General features: G+C 40.2%; 1 protein-coding gene across 2 annotated transcripts in view; it reads left to right on the top strand.

The window, feature by feature from the left end:
• Positions 1–21,414, top strand: part of steap2 (STEAP family member 2, metalloreductase) — a 74,692-nt gene that overhangs the window by 2,589 nt on the left and 50,689 nt on the right. For both annotated transcript variants that reach the window (XM_061713467.1, XM_061713466.1), the window contains 2 exons: positions 2,467–2,633; positions 5,329–5,856. In XM_061713467.1, coding sequence (XP_061569451.1) covers positions 2,467–2,633; positions 5,329–5,856 — 695 coding nt within the window. The remainder of the gene's footprint in view (positions 1–2,466; positions 2,634–5,328; positions 5,857–21,414) is intronic.

Raw genomic sequence — 21,414 nt, 5'->3', positions numbered from 1 at the left:
TCGTAGAGATTTTGATCCAACGTTAAAAGACTCGGGACGATGTGGACGATGTGGATGACAACATTTCCTGAAATTTTCTAGTTGTGGTCATGCCAAGTAAGGGCATGACCATATTGCAATTGTCCAAAACAGCCCAAAGGGCAATGTTGCTAGCATTTTGCTAACGAGCTAAAGTCGCAAAAGTCCCCCGTCACACCAGCGGGTGTACAGCATGACCCCGTTCTGATGTGGAAAAAAAAAATCCACAAAAAATAGAATTCATTCAATTCAAATTCAACTCATTATGCCAATTATTACAGTTTTTGCGATATTTATCTTTCCTTTTTTTTATTTCCATTTGACTTTGGACGCTTGTTGCTAGGCAACAGGTTATCGTAGAGACATTGTACAAATGTTCCCCGACTCGGCACGCTGTGGACTTAAACATATTAAAATTTCATGAATCTGTGATTTAAGGAATTTTTTGGTCAAAATCCAGGCCAAATGGCCCCATTCATTCGGATGGGGTTTTTTACCATGGTGAAAAAAAAACCTATCCGTTAACGTAGCCTGAACCGGGACATGCACCCATGCATGGCATACATCGTTGGATGCGTCTCCATCGTGCCTCGATGGGCATTACTTTTCTCAGTCAAAAGTGTTACCGTGGCAACGCTAGACGCCAAAAAGCAAAAAAAAAGGCGAAAATTCAGACGCTTATTGCTCGGCCGAACTTTATCGTACAGACATCGTTCAAACTTTCAAACACTCGGCCCGATTGGCAATAACCGACCGTATAACCGCATCATGCTAGTTATTACGGTTTTTGCGATATATAACTTTCAATTTAAAAATAAATGAAAAAAAATGTCAATTTTATTTTGGACGCTTGTTGCTAGGCAACGGTTTATCGTACAAACATCATTATAACATTGACAAACCCGGGACACGTTGTACTACAACATATTTAATTCTCATCATGCTAGCTATTACGCTGTTTGAGATATTCAACTATGCTAATTTTCAAGCTAACGGAAATTTGGACGCTTGTTGCACGGCAACACAATATCGTAGAGACTTTGATCCAACGTTAAAAGACTCGGGACGATGTGGACGACGACATACCAAGGTCTTATTACGCTGCTGTTTACAACTTTTGAGATATTTAAGCCAAATTGTCCCATTCTATCAAACGAAAGCAGAACCACCTTACACAATCACTGAAGGAGCCAGAATGCTTTTGGCTACTGAGAATGTTTGACCGAGATAGAACCTGGTCGACGCGCTTTTGGCTGCTGCTGCCCACGTTCCCAGGAGCCAGGACACTTTCTTCTGATGCAATTAAAAGAGTATTTATTGTGACTTCATTCAGGTTGATCAGACAAAGCATAACGTGTCTAAGGTTTAGCGCCACAGCGGTCAAAAACCTTTTGCTCTTCCGGGCCAAACATCTGACAAACAAACGTGACGTAGTCACCTTTATACCTGTGGCTCAAGTAATAACACAGCGCCACCCACAGACACACACAGTGAACAACAACATATTTGGCTCCTATAATATACCAACCACTAGAGCCCCAAAACAAAGCAGCAAGAGGGAAAGAATGGGCGGTAGGACCGTCAACATTTATTGAAATGTTCTAGTTAGGGAGCGAGCAGCAGCAAGGCTTGTGCGAAGCCCTATTGAAATCGGAAAGATTATTATTATTATTCTTTTATCCGAAAACAATTGCGTTTTTGAGGCGCATAACTTACTCGAAAAGTTGTGAAACTTGGCACGCACGTCCCATGTGGCGAAAAATTACGTATTTGAATGGTGTCAAAAAAGGGGCGTGGCCTAACGGCTCAACAGCGCCCCCTGGAAAACTTTGTTCCTCAAGTCCCACAATACGGTTTGACGTACATGCACGAAAATCACTACACACCTGTATCATGTCACAACTTAAAGAAAAGTCTCTTGGTGCCATGGCCCAAACCCAACAGGAAGTCGTCCATTTTGAATTAATCGGTTAATTTTGTCGCAATTTATGCCATTTTCACGTGTCGTACTTTAACGAACTCCTCCTAGCAGGATTGTCTGTTTGACATAAAACTCGCTCAGGAGACACAAAAGATGTTAACCATGAAAAGTTATCAAAATCGTGAGTTTTGGCGTATCCGTGGCGTGGCCGTGGCGCCACGTCAAACTTCAACGCTAAACAGGAAGTGATACTAGTAGCTGATTGGTCCATATTTGATTCTGCTATAACTTTTGAATCATCGGACTTGGTATTGAGTTCTTGACCATAATTGGTGAAAATTAGCCCCGCCCCTTCTTCTGATTGGTTGTTCCTATTTTCTGCTATAACTTTTGAATGGTTTGACATAGGAAGTCGTGGGTGGTGTCATTTCTGATATGCTTATGGGGGCGGTGGCCGTGAGTGCGAGGGCCCGTTCATCGCTGCTTGCAGCTTTAATTTCTGTTGTTGTCGTTGTTGTTGTTGTCAGGGAAGATCCTGGTGGACGTCAGCAACAACCGGAGGGTGAACCAGAACTCCGACTCCAACGCTGAGTTTCTGGCGTCGCTGCTGCCGGAGTCGATTGTGGTGAAAGGATTTAACGTGATCTCAGCCTGGACGCTGCAGCAGACTAGCCCGCAGGACGCTAGCAGACAGGTACTAGCCCGCTAGCAGACAGGTACTAGCCCGCAGGACGCTAGCAGACAGGTATGCTAGCAGACAGGTACTAGCCCGCTAGCAGACAGGTACTAGCCTGCAGGACGCTAACAGACAGGTACTAGCATGCTAGCAGACAGGTACTAGCCCGCTAGCAGACAGGTACTAGCCCGCAGGACGCTAACAGACAGGTACTAGCATGCTAGCAGACAGGTACTAGCCCGCAGGACGCTAGCAGACAGGTACTAGCCCGCTAGCAGACAGGTACTAGCCCGCTAGCAGACAGGTACTAGCCCGCTAACAGACAGGTACTAGCCCGCAGGACGCTAGCAGACAGGTACTAGCCCGCAGGACGCTAGCAGACAGGTACTAGCCCGCAGGACGCTAGCAGACAGGTATGCTAGCAGAAGTATTTTAATTTGTGTACTTGTGTACCGCTACTTCTACCACAAAAATAACTAAAGGCTGAAAATGGAATGGAAAATGCAATGAATTGGAAGATTAAGGTTTTATTTGCAATAGATAAATTCAATAAAAATAAATACAATGAGTAGAATAACTATTTCAAACAAAAAATAATCTTTCTGTGTAAATAAGTTTCCCACTGGCACTGTCTTCACATTTAAGAAAATATCAAACATATACCGTATTGGTCCGAATATAAGACGACCCTGATTATAAGACGAGCCTCTTTTTCAAGACTCAAGTTTGAAAAAAGACTTTTTGAACCAAGTTCAATTTTTATACAGAAAATAATGACAGCACATCTGAAACAAATGATTATGTTACATGTTGTTACATGTTTGTGTAATAATTGCTCGGGAGTTCATGTTCTGGTTCTGGAAACATCCTGGAGACAACTATGTTGGAATAGCCGGCAGCAGGTCACGGACTTGGCCCTGACCCCTGATCCCTGACCTTTGACCTCTGACCTCCACCTCTCCCCCAGGTTTATGTTCATGTTCTGGTTCTGGAAACATCCTGGAGACAATTATGTTGGAATAGACCGCGGCTCTTTAGCGCCGCCCTAGTGGCTCCTGGAGCTTTTTAGAAAATGTTGGACCTTTTTTTTCCTTTTTTTCTTCTTTTTTCTCTTTTGTTCTCTCTTTCTCTTTTTTTTTCTCTTTTTTCTTCTTTTTTCTTTTTTTCTCCTTTTTTCTTCCTTTTTCCTTTCCTTTTTAATCTCGACATGTTGACTTTTTTCTCGAAATTGTACTTTAACATTAATCTCGACATTTCGACCTTTTTCTCAAAATTTTGACTTTTTTCCCGAAATTTCGACTTTTTTCTCGACATTTTGACTTTTTTCTCGACATTTCGAATGTTTTTCCCGAAATTTCGACTTTTTTCTCGACATTTCGACTTTTTTTTCGACATTTCCACTTTTTTCTCGACATTTCGAATGTTTTTCCCGAAATTTCGACTTTTTTCTCGACATTTCGAATGTTTTTCCCGAAATTTCGACTTTTTTCTCGACATTTTGACTTTTTTCTCGACATTTCAAATGTTTTTCCCGAAATTTCGACTTTTTTCTCGACATTTCGACTTTTTTTTCTCGACATTTCCACTTTTTTCTCGACATTTCGAATGTTTTTCCCGAAATTTCGACTTTTTTCTCGACATTTCGAATGTTTTTCCCGAAATTTCGACTTTTTTCTCGACATTTCCACTTTTTTTTCGACATTTCGAATGTTTTTCCCGAAATTTCGACTTTTTTCTCGACATTTCGAATGTTTTTCCCGAAATTTCGACTTTTTTCTCGACATTTCGAATGTTTTTCCCGAAATTTCGAATTTTTTCCCCACATTTCAACTTTTTTCTCGACATTTCGACTTTTTTCTCAACTTTTTGACTTTTTTCTCAACATTTCGATTTTTTTCTCGACATTTTGAATGTTTTTCTCGAAATTTAGACTTTTTTTCTCAAGATTGTACTTCAACATTAATCTTGACATTTTGACTTTTTTCTCGACATTTCCACTTTTTTCTCGACATTTGACTTTTTTCTCAACATTTCTCCATTTGCCTTCATTGTAATTCTGATACAAGACTTTTCATTTTTTGCGGCTCCAGACATATTAGTTTTTTGTGTTTTTGGTCCAATATGGATCTAAAACATTTTGGGTTGCCGACCCCTGGAATAGACGCTATATAAAATTGAATTGAATTGAATTCCATTTCTCTGCAGGTGTTTATCTGCAGCGACTCCGTCCCGGCAGCAGATCATGGACCTGACCCTGACCTCTGACCCCTGACCCCTGACCTTTGACCTCTCTCTGCAGGTGTTTGTCTGCAGCGACTCGGTGCCGGCCCGGCAGCAGATCATGGACTTGGCCTTGACCCCTGACCTTTGACCTCTCCCCCCAGGTGTTTGTCTGCAGCGACTCGGTGCCGGCCCGGCAGCAGATCATGGACCTGGCCCCTGACCTTTGACCTCTCCCCCCAGGTGTTTGTCTGCAGCGACTCGGTGCCGGCCCGGCAGCAGATCATGGACCTGGTCCCTGACCTCTGACCTCTCTCTGCAGGTGTTTGTCTGCAGCGACTCGGTGCCGGCCCGGCAGCAGATCATGGACCTGACCCCTGACCTTTGACCTCTCCCCCCAGGTGTTTGTCTGCAGCGACTCGGTGCCGGCCCGGCAGCAGATCATGGACCTGGCCCTGACTTCTGACCCCTGACCTTTGACCTTTCCCCCCAGGTGTTTGTCTGCAGCGACTCGGTGCCGGCCCGGCAGCAGATCATGGACCTGGCCCGGCAGCTGCACTTCCAGCCGGTGGACCTGGGCCTGCTGTCGTCGTCGCGGGAGCTGGAGAACCTCCCGGTGCGGTTGTTCCCGGGCTGGCGGTTCCCGGTGCTGCTGGCCGTGTCCGTGTCCACCTTCTTCTTCTGCTACTCCTTCACGCGCGACGTGCTGCACCCGTACGTGACGCAGCGCCGCAGCGTCTTCTACAAGATCCCGCTGGAGCTGGTGAACCGCACGCTGGCCGGCGCCGCCGCCACGCTGCTGGCGCTGGTGTACCTGGCGGGCCAGCTGGCCGCCGGCTACCAGCTGGCCCGCCGGACCAAGTACCGGCGCTTCCCCCGCTGGCTGGAGGCCTGGCTGGCGGCCCGGAAACCGCTGGGCCTGCTGGCCTTCTTCCTGGCCGCCGTGCACGTCCTGTACAGTCTCTGTTTACCCATGAGGAGGTCGGAGAGATTCCTGCTGCTCAACGGAGCCGTCCGCCAGGTCAGTACCGCCGTCCGGCAGGTCAGTACCGCCGTCCGGCAGGTCAGTACCGGGAATAAAACCAGGAACCTCTGAGTTAACGCAAATTAAACATGAGTAAACGTGAGTAAACGCGAGTTAAACATGAGTTAATGCAAGTTAAACGTGAGTAAACATGAGTAAACGTGAGTAAACGCGAGTTAAACATGAGTTAATGCAAGTTAAACGTGAGTAAACGTGAGTAAACGTGAGTTAAACGTGAGTTAATGTTAGTTAAATGTGAGTTAATGCGAGTTAACGCAAGTTAAATGTGAGTTAACGCGAGTTAAACGTGAGCTAAATGTGAGTTAAATGCGAGTTAATGCAAGTTAAACCTGAGTTAACGCAAGTTAACGTGAGTTAACGTGAGTTAACGTGAGTTAACGTGAGTTAAACGTGAGTTAACGTGAGTTAAACGTGAGTTAACGTGAGTTAAACGTGAGTTAACGTGAGTTAAACGTGAATTAACGTGAGTTAAACGTGAGTTAACGCAAGTTAAACATGAGTTAAACGTGAGTTAACGCAAGTTAAACGTGAGTAAATGTGAGTTAACGTGAGTTAAACATGAGTTAACGCAAGTTAAACGTGAGTTAACGCGAGTTAAACGTGAGTTAACATGAGTTAAACGTGAGTTAACGTGAGTTAAACGTGAGTTAACGTGAGTTAACGTGAGTTAAACGTGAGTTAAACGTGAGTAAACGTGAGTTAAACGTGAGTAAACGTGAGTAAACGTGAGTTAACGTGAGTTAAACGTGAATTAACGTGAGTTAAACGTGAGTTAACGCAAGTTAAACATGAGTTAAACGTGAGTTAACGCAAGTTAAACGTGAGTAAATGTGAGTTAACGTGAGTTAAACATGAGTTAACGCAAGTTAAACGTGAGTTAACGCGAGTTAAACGTGAGTTAACATGAGTTAAACGTGAGTTAACGTGAGTTAAACGTGAGTTAACGTGAGTTAACGTGAGTTAAACGTGAGTTAAACGTGAGTAAACGTGAGTTAAACGTGAGTAAACGTGAGTAAACGTGAGTTAACGTGAGTTAAACGTGAGTTAAACGTGAGTAAACGTGAGTTAAACGTGAGTAAACGCGAGTTAAACGCGAGTTAAACGTGAGTTAAACGTGAGTTAAACGTGAGTTAAACGTGAGTTAAACGTGAGTTAACGTGAGTTAAACGTGAGTTAACGTGAGTTAAACGTGAGTTAAACGTGAGTTAAACATGAGTTAAACGTGAGTTAAACGTGAGTTAAACGTGAGTTAAACGCGAGTTAACGTGAGTTAAACGTGAGTAAACGTGAGTTAAACGTGAGTTAAACGCGAGTTAAACGTGAGTAAACGTGAGTTAAACGTGAGTTAACGTGAGTTAACGTGAGTTAAACGTGAGTAAACGTGAGTAAACGTGAGTTAACGTGAGTTAAACGTGAGTTAACGTGAGTTAACGTGAGTTAACGTGAGTTAAACGTGAGTAAACGTGAGTAAACGTGAGTTAACGTGAGTTAAACGTGAGTTAACGTGAGTTAACGTGAGTTAAACGTGAGTAAACGTGAGTTAAACGTGAGTTAAACGTGAGTTAAACGCGAGTTAAACGTGAGTTAAATGTGAGTTAACGTGAGTTAAACGTGAGTTAAACGCGAGTTAAACGTGAGTTAAATGTGAGTTAACGTGAGTTAAACGTGAGTAAACGTGAGTTAACGTGAGTTAAACGTGAGTAAACGTGAGTTAAACGTGAGTTAAACGCGAGTTAAACGTGAGTTAAATGTGAGTTAACGTGAGTTAAACGTGAGTTAAACGTGAGTAAACGTGAGTTAAACGTGAGTTAAACGTGAGTTAAACGCGAGTTAAATGTGAGTTAAATGCGAGTTAACGCGAGTTAACTCGAGTTAAATGCGAGTTAATGCGAGTTAAACGCGAGTTAACGCGAGTTAACGCGAGTTAAACGTGAGTTAACGCGAGTTAAACGTGAGTTAAAGTGAGTTAACGTGAGTAAACGTGAGTTAACGCAAGTTAAACGTGAGTAAACGCGAGTTAAACATGAGTAAACACGAGTTAACGCAAGTTAAACGTGAGTAAATGTGAGTTAACGCAAGTTAAACGTGAGTAAACGCGAGTTAAACATGAGTAAACACGAGTTAACGCAAGTTAAACGTGAGTAAATGTGAGTTAACGTGAGTTAAACGTGAGTTAACGTGAGTTAACGTGAGTTAACGTGAGTTAAACGTGAGTTAAACGCGAGTTAAACGCGAGTTAAACGTGAGTTAACGTGAGTTAACGTGAGTTAACGTGAGTTAACGTGAGTTAAACGTGAGTTAAACGTGAGTTAACGTGAGTTAACGTGAGTTAAACGTGAGTTAACGTGAGTAAACGTGAGTTAAACGTGAGTTAAACGTGAGTAAACGTGAGTTAAACGTGAGTTAAACGTGAGTTAAACGTGAGTAAACGTGAGTTAAACGTGAGTTAACGCAAGTTAAACGTGAGTTAACGCGAGTTAAACGTGAGTTAAACGTGAGTTAACGTGAGTTAAACGTGAGTTAAACGTGAGTTAACGTGAGTTAAACGTGAGTTAAACGTGAGTTAAACGTGAGTTAAACGTGAGTAAACGTGAGTTAAACGTGAGTTAACGCGAGTTAAACGTGAGATAACGCGAGTTAAACGTGAGTTAAACGTGAGTTAAACGTGAGTTAAACGTGAGTTAACGTGAGTTAAACGTGAGTTAACGCGAGTTAAACGCGAGTTAAACGTGAGTTAAACGCGAGTTAAACTCGAGTTAAACGTGAGTTAAACTTGAGTTAACGTGAGTTAAACGTGAGTTAACGTGAGTTAACGTGAGTTAAACGTGAGTAAACGTGAGTTAAACGCGAGTTAAACGCGAGTTAAACGTGAGTTAAACGTGAGTTAACGTGAGTAAACGTGAGTTAAACGTGAGTAAACGTGAGTTAAACGTGAGTTAAACGCGAGTTAAACGTGAGTTAAATGTGAGTTAACGTGAGTTAAACGTGAGTAAACGTGAGTAAACGTGAGTTAAACGCGAGTTAAACGTGAGTTAAATGTGAGTTAACGTGAGTTAAACGTGAGTAAACGTGAGTTAACGTGAGTTAAACGTGAGTAAACGTGAGTTAAACGTGAGTTAAACGCGAGTTAAACGTGAGTTAAATGTGAGTTAACGTGAGTTAAACGTGAGTTAAACGTGAGTAAACGTGAGTTAAACGTGAGTTAAACGCGAGTTAAATGTGAGTTAAACGCGAGTTAACGCGAGTTAACTCGAGTTAAATGCGAGTTAATGCGAGTTAAACGCGAGTTAACGCGAGTTAACGTGAGTTAAAGTGAGTTAACGTGAGTAAACGTGAGTTAACGCAAGTTAAACGTGAGTAAACACGAGTTAACGCAAGTTAAACGTGAGTAAATGTGAGTTAAACGCAAGTTAAACGTGAGTAAATGTGAGTTAACGCAAGTTAAACGTGAGTAAACGCGAGTTAAACATGAGTAAACACGAGTTAACGCAAGTTAAACGTGAGTAAATGTGAGTTAAACGCGAGTTAAACGCGAGTTAACGTGAGTTAAACGTGAGTTAAATGTGAGTTAAACGTGAGTTAACGTGAGTTAAACGTGAGTTAAACGTGAGTTAACGTGAGTTAAACGTGAGATAACGCGAGTTAAATGTGAGTTAACGTGAGTTAAACGTGAGTAAACGTGAGTTAACGTGAGTTAAACGTGAGTAAACGTGAGTTAAACGTGAGTTAAACGCGAGTTAAACGTGAGTTAAATGTGAGTTAACGTGAGTTAAACGTGAGTTAAACGTGAGTAAACCTGAGTTAAACGTGAGTTAAACGTGAGTTAAACGCGAGTTAAATGTGAGTTAAATGCGAGTTAACGCGAGTTAACTCGAGTTAAATGCGAGTTAATGCGAGTTAAACGCGAGTTAACGCGAGTTAACGCGAGTTAAACGTGAGTTAACGCGAGTTAAACGTGAGTTAAAGTGAGTTAACGTGAGTAAACGTGAGTTAACGCAAGTTAAACGTGAGTAAACGCGAGTTAAACGTGAGTTAAACGTGAGTTAAACGTGAGTAAATGTGAGTTAAACGCGAGTTAAACGCGAGTTAACGTGAGTTAACGCGAGTTAAACGTGAGTTAACGTGAGTTAAACGTGAGTTAAACGTGAGTTAACGTGAGTTAAACGTGAGTTAAACGTGAGTTAAACGTGAGTTAAACGTGAGTAAACGTGAGTTAAACGTGAGTTAACGCAAGTTAAACGTGAGTTAACGCGAGTTAAACGTGAGTTAAACGTGAGTTAAACGTGAGTTAAACGTGAGTTAAACGTGAGTTAAACGTGAGTTAACGTGAGTAAACGTGAGTTAAACGTGAGTTAAACGTGAGTAAACGTGAGTTAAACGTGAGTTAAACGTGAGTTAAACGTGAGTAAACGTGAGTTAAACGTGAGTTAACGCAAGTTAAACGTGAGTTAACGCGAGTTAAACGTGAGTTAAACGTGAGTTAAACGTGAGTTAAACGTGAGTTAACGTGAGTTAAACGTGAGTTAAACGTGAGTTAACGTGAGTTAAACGTGAGATAACGCGAGTTAAACGTGAGTTAAACGTGAGTTAAACGTGAGTTAAACGTGAGTTAACGTGAGTTAAACGTGAGTTAACGCGAGTTAAACGCGAGTTAAACGTGAGTTAAACGCGAGTTAAACTCGAGTTAAACGTGAGTTAAACTTGAGTTAACGTGAGTAAACGTGAGTTAAACGTGAGTTAAACGTGAGTAAACGTGAGTTAAACGTGAGTTAAACGTGAGTAAACGTGAGTTAAACGTGAGTTAAACGCGAGTTAAACGTGAGTTAAATGTGAGTTAAACGTGAGTTAAACGTGAGTTAAACGCGAGTTAAACGTGAGTTAAATGTGAGTTAACGTGAGTTAAACGTGAGTAAACGTGAGTTAACGTGAGTTAAACGTGAGTAAACGTGAGTTAAACGTGAGTTAAACGCGAGTTAACGCAAGTTAAACGCGAGTTAAACTCGAGTTAAACGTGAGTTAAACTTGAGTTAACGTGAGTAAACGTGAGTAAACGTGAGTTAAACGTGAGTTAAACGTGAGTAAACGTGAGTTAAACGTGAGTTAAACGCGAGTTAAACGTGAGTTAAATGTGAGTTAAACGTGAGTTAAACGCGAGTTAACGTGAGTTAAACGTGAGTAAACGTGAGTTAAACGTGAGTTAACGTGAGTTAACGTGAGTTAAACGTGAGTAAACGTGAGTTAAACGTGAGTTAACGTGAGTTAAACGTGAGTTAACGTGAGTTAACGCGAGTTAAACGTGAGTTAAACGTGAGTTAACGTGAGTTAACGCAAGTTAAACGTGAGTAAACGCGAGTTAAACATGAGTAAACACGAGTTAACGCAAGTTAAACGTGAGTAAATGTGAGTTAAACGCGAGTTAAACGCGAGTTAACGTGAGTTAAACGTGAGTTAAATGTGAGTTAAACGTGAGTTAACGTGAGTTAAACGTGAGTTAAACGTGAGTTAACGTGAGTTAAACGTGAGATAACGCGAGTTAAATGTGAGTTAACGTGAGTTAAACGTGAGTAAACGTGAGTTAACGTGAGTTAACGTGAGTTAAACGTGAGTAAACGTGAGTTAAACGTGAGTTAAACGCGAGTTAAACGTGAGTTAAACGTGAGTTAAACGTGAGTAAACGTGAGTTAAACGTGAGTTAACGCAAGTTAAACGTGAGTTAACGCGAGTTAAACGTGAGTTAAACGTGAGTTAAACGTGAGTAAACGTGAGTTAAACGTGAGTTAAACGCGAGTTAAACGTGAGTTAAACGTGAGTTAACGCGAGTTAAACGCGAGTTAAACGTGAGTTAAACGCGAGTTAAACTCGAGTTAAACGTGAGTTAAACTTGAGTTAACGTGAGTAAACGTGAGTTAAACGTGAGTTAAACGTGAGTAAACGTGAGTTAAACGTGAGTTAAACGTGAGTAAACGTGAGTTAAACGTGAGTTAAACGCGAGTTAAACGTGAGTTAAATGTGAGTTAAACGTGAGTTAAACGCGAGTTAACGTGAGTTAAACGTGAGTAAACGTGAGTTAAACGTGAGTTAAACGTGAGTTAAACGCGAGTTAAACGTGAGTTAAATGTGAGTTAACGTGAGTTAAACGTGAGTAAACGTGAGTAAACGTGAGTTAACGTGAGTTAAACGCGAGTTAAACGTGAGTTAAATGTGAGTTAACGTGAGTTAAACGTGAGTAAACGTGAGTTAACGTGAGTTAAACGTGAGTAAACGTGAGTTAAACGTGAGTTAAACGCGAGTTAAACGTGAGTTAAATGTGAGTTAACGTGAGTTAAACGTGAGTTAAACGTGAGTAAACGTGAGTTAAACGTGAGTTAAACGTGAGTTAAACGCGAGTTAAATGTGAGTTAAATGCGAGTTAACGCGAGTTAACTCGAGTTAAATGCGAGTTAATGCGAGTTAAACGCGAGTTAACGCGAGTTAACGCGAGTTAAACGTGAGTTAACGCGAGTTAAACGTGAGTTAAAGTGAGTTAACGTGAGTAAACGTGAGTTAACGCAAGTTAAACGTGAGTAAACGCGAGTTAAACATGAGTAAACACGAGTTAACGCAAGTTAAACGTGAGTAAATGTGAGTTAACGTGAGTTAAACGTGAGTTAACGTGAGTAAACGTGAGTTAAACGTGAGTTAAACGTGAGTAAACGTGAGTTAAACGTGAGTTAACGCAAGTTAAACGTGAGTTAACGCGAGTTAAACGTGAGTTAACGTGAGTTAAACGTGAGTTAACGCGAGTTAAACGCGAGTTAAACGTGAGTTAAACGCGAGTTAAACTCGAGTTAAACGTGAGTTAAACTTGAGTTAACGTGAGTAAACGTGAGTAAACGTGAGTTAAACGTGAGTTAAACGTGAGTAAACGTGAGTTAAACGTGAGTTAAACGTGAGTAAACGTGAGTTAAACGTGAGTTAAACGCGAGTTAAACGTGAGTTAAATGTGAGTTAAACGTGAGTTAAACGCGAGTTAACGTGAGTTAAACGTGAGTAAACGTGAGTTAAACGTGAGTTAACGTGAGTTAACGTGAGTTAAACGTGAGTAAACGTGAGTTAAACGTGAGTTAACGTGAGTTAAACGTGAGTTAACGTGAGTTAACGCGAGTTAAACGTGAGTTAAACGTGAGTTAAACGTGAGTAAACGTGAGTTAAACGCGAGTTAAACGCGAGTTAAACGTGAGTTAAACGTGAGTTAACGTGAGTAAACGTGAGTTAAACGTGAGTAAACGTGAGTTAAACGTGAGTTAAACGCGAGTTAAACGTGAGTTAAATGTGAGTTAACGTGAGTTAAACGTGAGTAAACGTGAGTAAACGTGAGTTAAACGTGAGTTAAACGCGAGTTAAACGTGAGTTAAATGTGAGTTAACGTGAGTTAAACGTGAGTAAACGTGAGTTAAACGTGAGTAAACGTGAGTTAAACGTGAGTTAAACGCGAGTTAAACGTGAGTTAAATGTGAGTTAACGTGAGTTAAACGTGAGTTAAACGTGAGTAAACGTGAGTTAAACGTGAGTTAAACGTGAGTTAAACGCGAGTTAAATGTGAGTTAAACGCGAGTTAACGCGAGTTAAACGTGAGTAAATGTGAGTTAAACGCAAGTTAAACGTGAGTAAATGTGAGTTAACGCAAGTTAAACGTGAGTAAACGCGAGTTAAACATGAGTAAACACGAGTTAACGCAAGTTAAACGTGAGTAAATGTGAGTTAAACGCGAGTTAAACGCGAGTTAACGTGAGTTAAACGTGAGTTAAATGTGAGTTAAACGTGAGTTAACGTGAGTTAAATGTGAGTTAAATGTGAGTTAAACGTGAGTTAACGTGAGTTAAATGTGAGTTAAACGTGAGTTAACGTGAGTTAAATGTGAGTTAAATGTGAGTTAAACGTGAGTTAACGTGAGTTAACGTGAGTTAACGTGAGTTAAACGTGAGTTAAACGCGAGTTAAACGTGAGTTAAACGCGAGTTAAACGTGAGTTAACGTGAGTTAACGTGAGTTAACGTGAGTTAACGTGAGTTAAACGTGAGTTAACGTGAGTTAAACGTGAGTAAACGTGAGTTAACGTGAGTTAAACGTGAGTAAACGTGAGTTAAACGTGAGTTAACGTGAGTTAAACGTGAGTTAACGTGAGTTAACGTGAGTTAAACGTGAGTAAACGTGAGTTAAACGTGAGTTAAACGTGAGTTAAACGCGAGTTAAACGTGAGTTAAATGTGAGTTAACGTGAGTTAAACGTGAGTAAACGTGAGTAAACGTGAGTTAACGTGAGTTAAACGCGAGTTAAACGTGAGTTAAATGTGAGTTAACGTGAGTTAAACGTGAGTAAACGTGAGTTAACGTGAGTTAAACGTGAGTAAACGTGAGTTAAACGTGAGTTAAACGCGAGTTAAACGTGAGTTAAATGTGAGTTAACGTGAGTTAAACGTGAGTTAAACGTGAGTAAACGTGAGTTAAACGTGAGTTAAACGTGAGTTAAACGCGAGTTAAATGTGAGTTAAATGCGAGTTAACGCGAGTTAACTCGAGTTAAATGCGAGTTAATGCGAGTTAAACGCGAGTTAACGCGAGTTAACGCGAGTTAAACGTGAGTTAACGCGAGTTAAACGTGAGTTAAAGTGAGTTAACGTGAGTAAACGTGAGTTAACGCAAGTTAAACGTGAGTAAACGCGAGTTAAACATGAGTAAACACGAGTTAACGCAAGTTAAACGTGAGTAAATGTGAGTTAACGTGAGTTAAACGTGAGTTAACGTGAGTAAACGTGAGTTAAACGTGAGTTAAACGTGAGTAAACGTGAGTTAAACGTGAGTTAAACGTGAGTAAACGTGAGTTAAACGTGAGTTAACGCAAGTTAAACGTGAGTTAACGCGAGTTAAACGTGAGTTAAACGTGAGTTAAACGTGAGTTAAACGTGAGTTAACGTGAGTTAAACGTGAGTTAAACGTGAGTTAACGTGAGTTAAACGTGAGTTAAACGTGAGTTAAACGTGAGTTAAACGTGAGTAAACGTGAGTTAAACGTGAGTTAACGCAAGTTAAACGTGAGTTAACGCGAGTTAAACGTGAGTTAAACGTGAGTTAAACGTGAGTTAAACGTGAGTTAACGTGAGTTAAACGTGAGTTAACGCGAGTTAAACGCGAGTTAAACGTGAGTTAAACGCGAGTTAACGTGAGTTAACGTGAGTTAACGTGAGTTAAACGTGAGTTAACGTGCGTTAAACGTGAGTTAACGTGAGTTAAACGTGAGTTAACGTGAGTTAAACGCGAGTTAACGTGAGTTAACGTGAGTTAAACGTGAGTTAAACGCGAGTTAAACTCGAGTTAAACGTGAGTTAAACTTGAGTTAACGTGAGTAAACGTGAGTAAACGTGAGTTAAACGTGAGTTAAACGTGAGTTAAACGCGAGTTAAACTCGAGTTAAACGTGAGTTAAACTTGAGTTAACGTGAGTAAACGTGAGTTAAACGTGAGTTAAACGCGAGTTAAACGTGAGTTAAATGTGAGTTAAACGTGAGTTAAACGCGAGTTAACGTGAGTTAAACGTGAGTAAACGTGAGTTAAACGTGAGTTAACGTGAGTTAACGTGAGTTAAACGTGAGTAAACGTGAGTTAAACGTGAGTTAAACGCGAGTTAACGTGAGTTAACGTGAGTTAACGTGAGTTAAACGTGAGTTAACGTGAGTTAAACGCGAGTTAACGTGAGTTAACGTGAGTTAAACGTGAGTTAAACGCGAGTTAAACTCGAGTTAAACGTGAGTTAAACTTGAGTTAACGTGAGTAAACGTGAGTAAACGTGAGTTAAACGTGAGTTAAACGTGAGTAAACGTGAGTTAAACGTGAGTTAAACGTGAGTTAAACGTGAGTAAACGTGAGTTAAACGTGAGTTAAACGCGAGTTAAACGTGAGTTAAATGTGAGTTAAACGTGAGTTAAACGCGAGTTAACGTGAGTTAAACGTGAGTAAACGTGAGTTAAACGTGAGTTAACGTGAGTTAACGTGAGTTAAACGTGAGTAAACGTGAGTTAAACGTGAGTTAACGTGAGTTAAACGTGAGTTAACGTGAGTTAACGCGAGTTAAACGTGAGTTAAACGTGAGTTAAACGTGAGTTAACGTGAGTTAACGTGAGTTAAACGTGAGTAAACGTGAGTTAAACGCGAGTTAAACGCGAGTTAAACGTGAGTTAAACGTGAGTTAACGCGAGTTAACTCGAGTTAAATGCGAGTTAATGCGAGTTAAACGCGAGTTAACGCGAGTTAACGTGAGTTAAAGTGAGTTAACGTGAGTAAACGTGAGTTAACGCAAGTTAAACGTGAGTAAACGCGAGTTAAACATGAGTAAACACGAGTTAACGCAAGTTAAACGTGAGTAAATGTGAGTTAAACGCAAGTTAAACGTGAGTAAATGTGAGTTAACGCAAGTTAAACGTGAGTAAACGCGAGTTAAACATGAGTAAACACGAGTTCACGCAAGTTAAACGTGAGTAAATGTGAGTTAAACGCGAGTTAAACGCGAGTTAACGTGAGTTAAACGTGAGTTAAATGTGAGTTAAACGTGAGTTAACGTGAGTTAACGTGAGTTAAATGTGAGTTAAATGTGAGTTAACGTGAGTTAAACGTGAGTAAACGTGAGTTAACGTGAGTTAAACGTGAGTAAACGTGAGTTAAACGTGAGTTAAATGTGAGTTAAACGTGAGTTAACGTGAGTTAAATGTGAGTTAAATGTGAGTTAAACGTGAGTTAACGTGAGTTAAATGTGAGTTAAATGTGAGTTAACGTGAGTTAAACGTGAGTAAACGTGAGTTAACGTGAGTTAAACGTGAGTAAACGTGAGTTAAACGTGAGTTAAACGCGAGTTAAACGTGAGTTAAATGTGAGTTAACGTGAGTTAAACGTGAGTTAAACGTGAGTAAACGTGAGTTAAACGTGAGTTAAACGTGAGTTAAACGCGAGTTAAATGTGAGTTAAACGCGAGTTAACGCGAGTTAACTCGAGTTAAATGCGAGTTAATGCGAGTTAAACGCGAGTTAAACGCGAGTTAACGTGAGTTAAACGTGAGTTAAATGTGAGTTAAACGTGAGTTAACGTGAGTTAAATGTGAGTTAAATGTGAGTTAAACGTGAGTTAACGTGAGTTAAATGTGAGTTAAATGTGAGTTAAACGTGAGTTAACGTGAGTTAAATGTGAGTTAAATGTGAGTTAACGTGAGTTAAACGTGAGTAAACGTGAGTTAACGTGAGTTAAACGTGAGTAAACGTGAGTTAAACGTGAGTTAAACGCGAGTTAAACGTGAGTTAAATGTGAGTTAACGTGAGTTAAACGTGAGTTAAACGTGAGTAAACGTGAGTTAAACGTGAGTTAAACGTGAGTTAAACGCGAGTTAAATGTGAGTTAAACGCGAGTTAACGCGAGTTAACTCGAGTTAAATGCGAGTTAATGCGAGTAAAACGCGAGTTAACGCGAGTTAACGTGAGTTAAAGTGAGTTAACGTGAGTAAACGTGAGTTAACGCAAGTTAAACGTGAGTAAATGTGAGTTAACGCAAGTTAAACGTGAGTAAACGCGAGTTAAACATGAGTAAACACGAGTTAACGCAAGTTAAACGTGAGTAAATGTGAGTTAACGCAAGTTAAACGTGAGTAAACGCGAGTTAAACATGAGTAAACACGAGTTAACGCAAGTTAAACGTGAGTAAATGTGAGTTAAACGCAAGTTAAACGTGAGTAAATGTGAGTTAACGCAAGTTAAACGTGAGTAAACGCGAGTTAAACATGAGTAAACACGAGTTAACGCAAGTTAAACGTGAGTAAATGTGAGTTAAACGCGAGTTAAACGCGAGTTAACGTGAGTTAAACGTGAGTTAAATGTGAGTTAAACGTGAGTAAACGTGAGTTAAACGTGAGTTAAACGCGAGTTAAACGTGAGTTAAATGTGAGTTAAACGTGAGTTAAACGCGAGTTAACGTGAGTTAAACGTGAGTAAACGTGAGTTAAACGTGAGTTAACGTGAGTTAACGTGAGTTAAACGTGAGTAAACGTGAGTTAAACGTGAGTTAAACGTGAGTAAACGTGAGTTAAACGTGAGTAAACGTGAGTTAAACGTGAGTTAAACGTGAGTTAAATGTGAGTTAAACGTGAGTTAAACGTGAGTTAACGCAAGTTAAACGTGAGTTAACCCGAGTTAAACGTGAGTTAACGTGAGTTAAACGTGAGTTAAACGTGAGTAAACGTGAGTTAAACGTGAGTTAACGCAAGTTAAACGTGAGTTAAACGTGAGTTAAACGTGAGTTAACGTGAGTTAACGCGAGTTAAACGCGAGTTAACGTGAGTTAAACGTGAGTAAACGTGAGTTAAACGTGAGTAAACGTGAGTTAAACGTGAGTTAACGTGAGTTAAATGTGAGTTAAACGTGAGTTAAATGTGAGTTAAACGTGAGTTAAACGCGAGTTAAAAGTGAGTTAACGTGAGTTAAACGCGAGTTAACGTGAGTTAAACGTGAGTAAACGTGAGTTAAACGTGAGTTAAACGCGAGTTAAACGTGAGTAAACGTGAGTTAAACGTGAGTTAACGTGAGTTAACGTGAGTTAAACGTGAGTTAAACGTGAGTTAAACGTGAGTTAACGTGAGTTAAACGTGAGTTAACGTGAGTTAACGTGAGTTAAACGTGAGTAAACGTGAGTTAAACGTGAGTTAAACGTGAGTTAACGCGAGTTAACGTGAGTTAAAGTGAGTTAACGTGAGTAAACGTGAGTTAACGCAAGTTAAACGTGAGTAAACGCGAGTTAAACATGAGTTAAACGTGAGTAAACGTGAGTTAAACGTGAGTAAACGTGAGTTAAACGTGAGTTAAATGTGAGTTAAACGTGAGTTAAACGTGAGTTAACGCAAGTTAAACGTGAGTTAACCCGAGTTAAACGTGAGTTAACGTGAGTTAAACGTGAGTTAAACGTGAGTAAACGTGAGTTAAACGTGAGTTAACGCAAGTTAAACGTGAGTTAAACGTGAGTTAAACGTGAGTTAACGTGAGTTAACGCGAGTTAAACGCGAGTTAACGTGAGTTAAACGTGAGTAAACGTGAGTTAAACGTGAGTAAACGTGAGTTAAACGTGAGTTAACGTGAGTTAAATGTGAGTTAAACGTGAGTTAAATGTGAGTTAAACGTGAGTTAAACGTGAGTTAAACGCGAGTTAAACGTGAGTTAAACGTGAGTTAACGTGAGTTAACGTGAGTTAAACGTGAGTAAACGTGAGTTAAACGTGAGTTAACGTGAGTTAAACGTGAGTTAACGTGAGTTAACGCGAGTTAAACGTGAGTTAAACGTGAGTTAAACCTGAGTTAACGTGAGTTAACGTGAGTTAAACGTGAGTAAACGTGAGTTAAACGCGAGTTAAACGCGAGTTAAACGTGAGTTAAACGTGAGTTAACGCGAGTTAACTCGAGTTAAATGCGAGTTAATGCGAGTTAAACGCGAGTTAACGCGAGTTAACGTGAGTTAAAGTGAGTTAACGTGAGTAAACGTGAGTTAACGCAAGTTAAACGTGAGTAAACGCGAGTTAAACATGAGTAAACACGAGTTAACGCAAGTTAAACGTGAGTAAATGTGAGTTAAACGCAAGTTAAACGTGAGTAAATGTGAGTTAACGCAAGTTAAACGTGAGTAAACGCGAGTTAAACATGAGTAAACACGAGTTCACGCAAGTTAAACGTGAGTAAATGTGAGTTAAACGCGAGTTAAACGCGAGTTAACGTGAGTTAAACGTGAGTTAAATGTGAGTTAAACGTGAGTTAACGTGAGTTAACGTGAGTTAAATGTGAGTTAAATGTGAGTTAACGTGAGTTAAACGTGAGTAAACGTGAGTTAACGTGAGTTAAACGTGAGTAAACGTGAGTTAAACGTGAGTTAAATGTGAGTTAAACGTGAGTTAACGTGAGTTAAATGTGAGTTAAATGTGAGTTAAACGTGAGTTAACGTGAGTTAAATGTGAGTTAAATGTGAGTTAACGTGAGTTAAACGTGAGTAAACGTGAGTTAACGTGAGTTAAACGTGAGTAAACGTGAGTTAAACGTGAGTTAAACGCGAGTTAAACGTGAGTTAAATGTGAGTTAACGTGAGTTAAACGTGAGTTAAACGTGAGTAAACGTGAGTTAAACGTGAGTTAAACGTGAGTTAAACGCGAGTTAAATGTGAGTTAAACGCGAGTTAACGCGAGTTAACTCGAGTTAAATGCGAGTTAATGCGAGTTAAACGCGAGTTAACGTGAGTTAAAGTGAGTTAACGTGAGTAAACGTGAGTTAACGCAAGTTAAACGTGAGTAAATGTGAGTTAACGCAAGTTAAACGTGAGTAAACGCGAGTTAAACATGAGTAAACACGAGTTAACGCAAGTTAAACGTGAGTAAATGTGAGTTAAACGCAAGTTAAACGTGAGTAAATGTGAGTTAACGCAAGTTAAACGTGAGTAAACGCGAGTTAAACATGAGTAAACACGAGTTAACGCAAGTTAAACGTGAGTAAATGTGAGTTAAACGCGAGTTAAACGCGAGTTAACGTGAGTTAAACGTGAGTTAAATGTGAGTTAAACGTGAGTAAACGTGAGTTAAACGTGAGTTAAACGCGAGTTAAACGTGAGTTAAATGTGAGTTAAACGTGAGTTAAACGCGAGTTAACGTGAGTTAAACGTGAGTAAACGTGAGTTAAACGTGAGTTAACGTGAGTTAACGTGAGTTAAACGTGAGTAAACGTGAGTTAAACGTGAGTTAAACGTGAGTAAACGTGAGTTAAACGTGAGTAAACGTGAGTTAAACGTGAGTTAAACGTGAGTTAAATGTGAGTTAAACGTGAGTTAAACGTGAGTTAACGCAAGTTAAACGTGAGTTAACCCGAGTTAAACGTGAGTTAACGTGAGTTAAACGTGAGTTAAACGTGAGTAAACGTGAGTTAAACGTGAGTTAACGCAAGTTAAACGTGAGTTAAACGTGAGTTAAACGTGAGTTAACGTGAGTTAACGCGAGTTAAACGTGAGTTAACGTGAGTTAAACGTGAGTAAACGTGAGTTAAACGTGAGTAAACGTGAGTTAAACGTGAGTTAACGTGAGTTAAATGTGAGTTAAATGTGAGTTAAACGTGAGTTAAACGCGAGTTAAACGTGAGTTAACGTGAGTTAAACGCGAGTTAACGTGAGTTAAACGTGAGTAAACGTGAGTTAAACGTGAGTTAAACGCGAGTTAAACGTGAGTAAACGTGAGTTAAACGTGAGTTAACGTGAGTTAACGTGAGTTAAACGTGAGTAAACGTGAGTTAAACGTGAGTTAACGTGAGTTAAACGTGAGTTAAACGTGAGTTAACGTGAGTTAAACGTGAGTTAACGTGAGTTAACGTGAGTTAAACGTGAGTAAACGTGAGTAAACGTGAGTTAACGTGAGTTAAACGCGAGTTAAACGTGAGTTAAATGTGAGTTAACGTGAGTTAAACGTGAGTAAACGTGAGTTAACGTGAGTTAAACGTGAGTAAACGT

The sequence above is a fragment of the Cololabis saira genome, chromosome 22, assembly GCF_033807715.1.
Source record: "Cololabis saira isolate AMF1-May2022 chromosome 22, fColSai1.1, whole genome shotgun sequence".
Classification (NCBI taxonomy): domain Eukaryota; kingdom Metazoa; phylum Chordata; class Actinopteri; order Beloniformes; family Belonidae; genus Cololabis; species Cololabis saira.
This window is presented reverse-complemented; position numbering and strand designations above follow the sequence as displayed.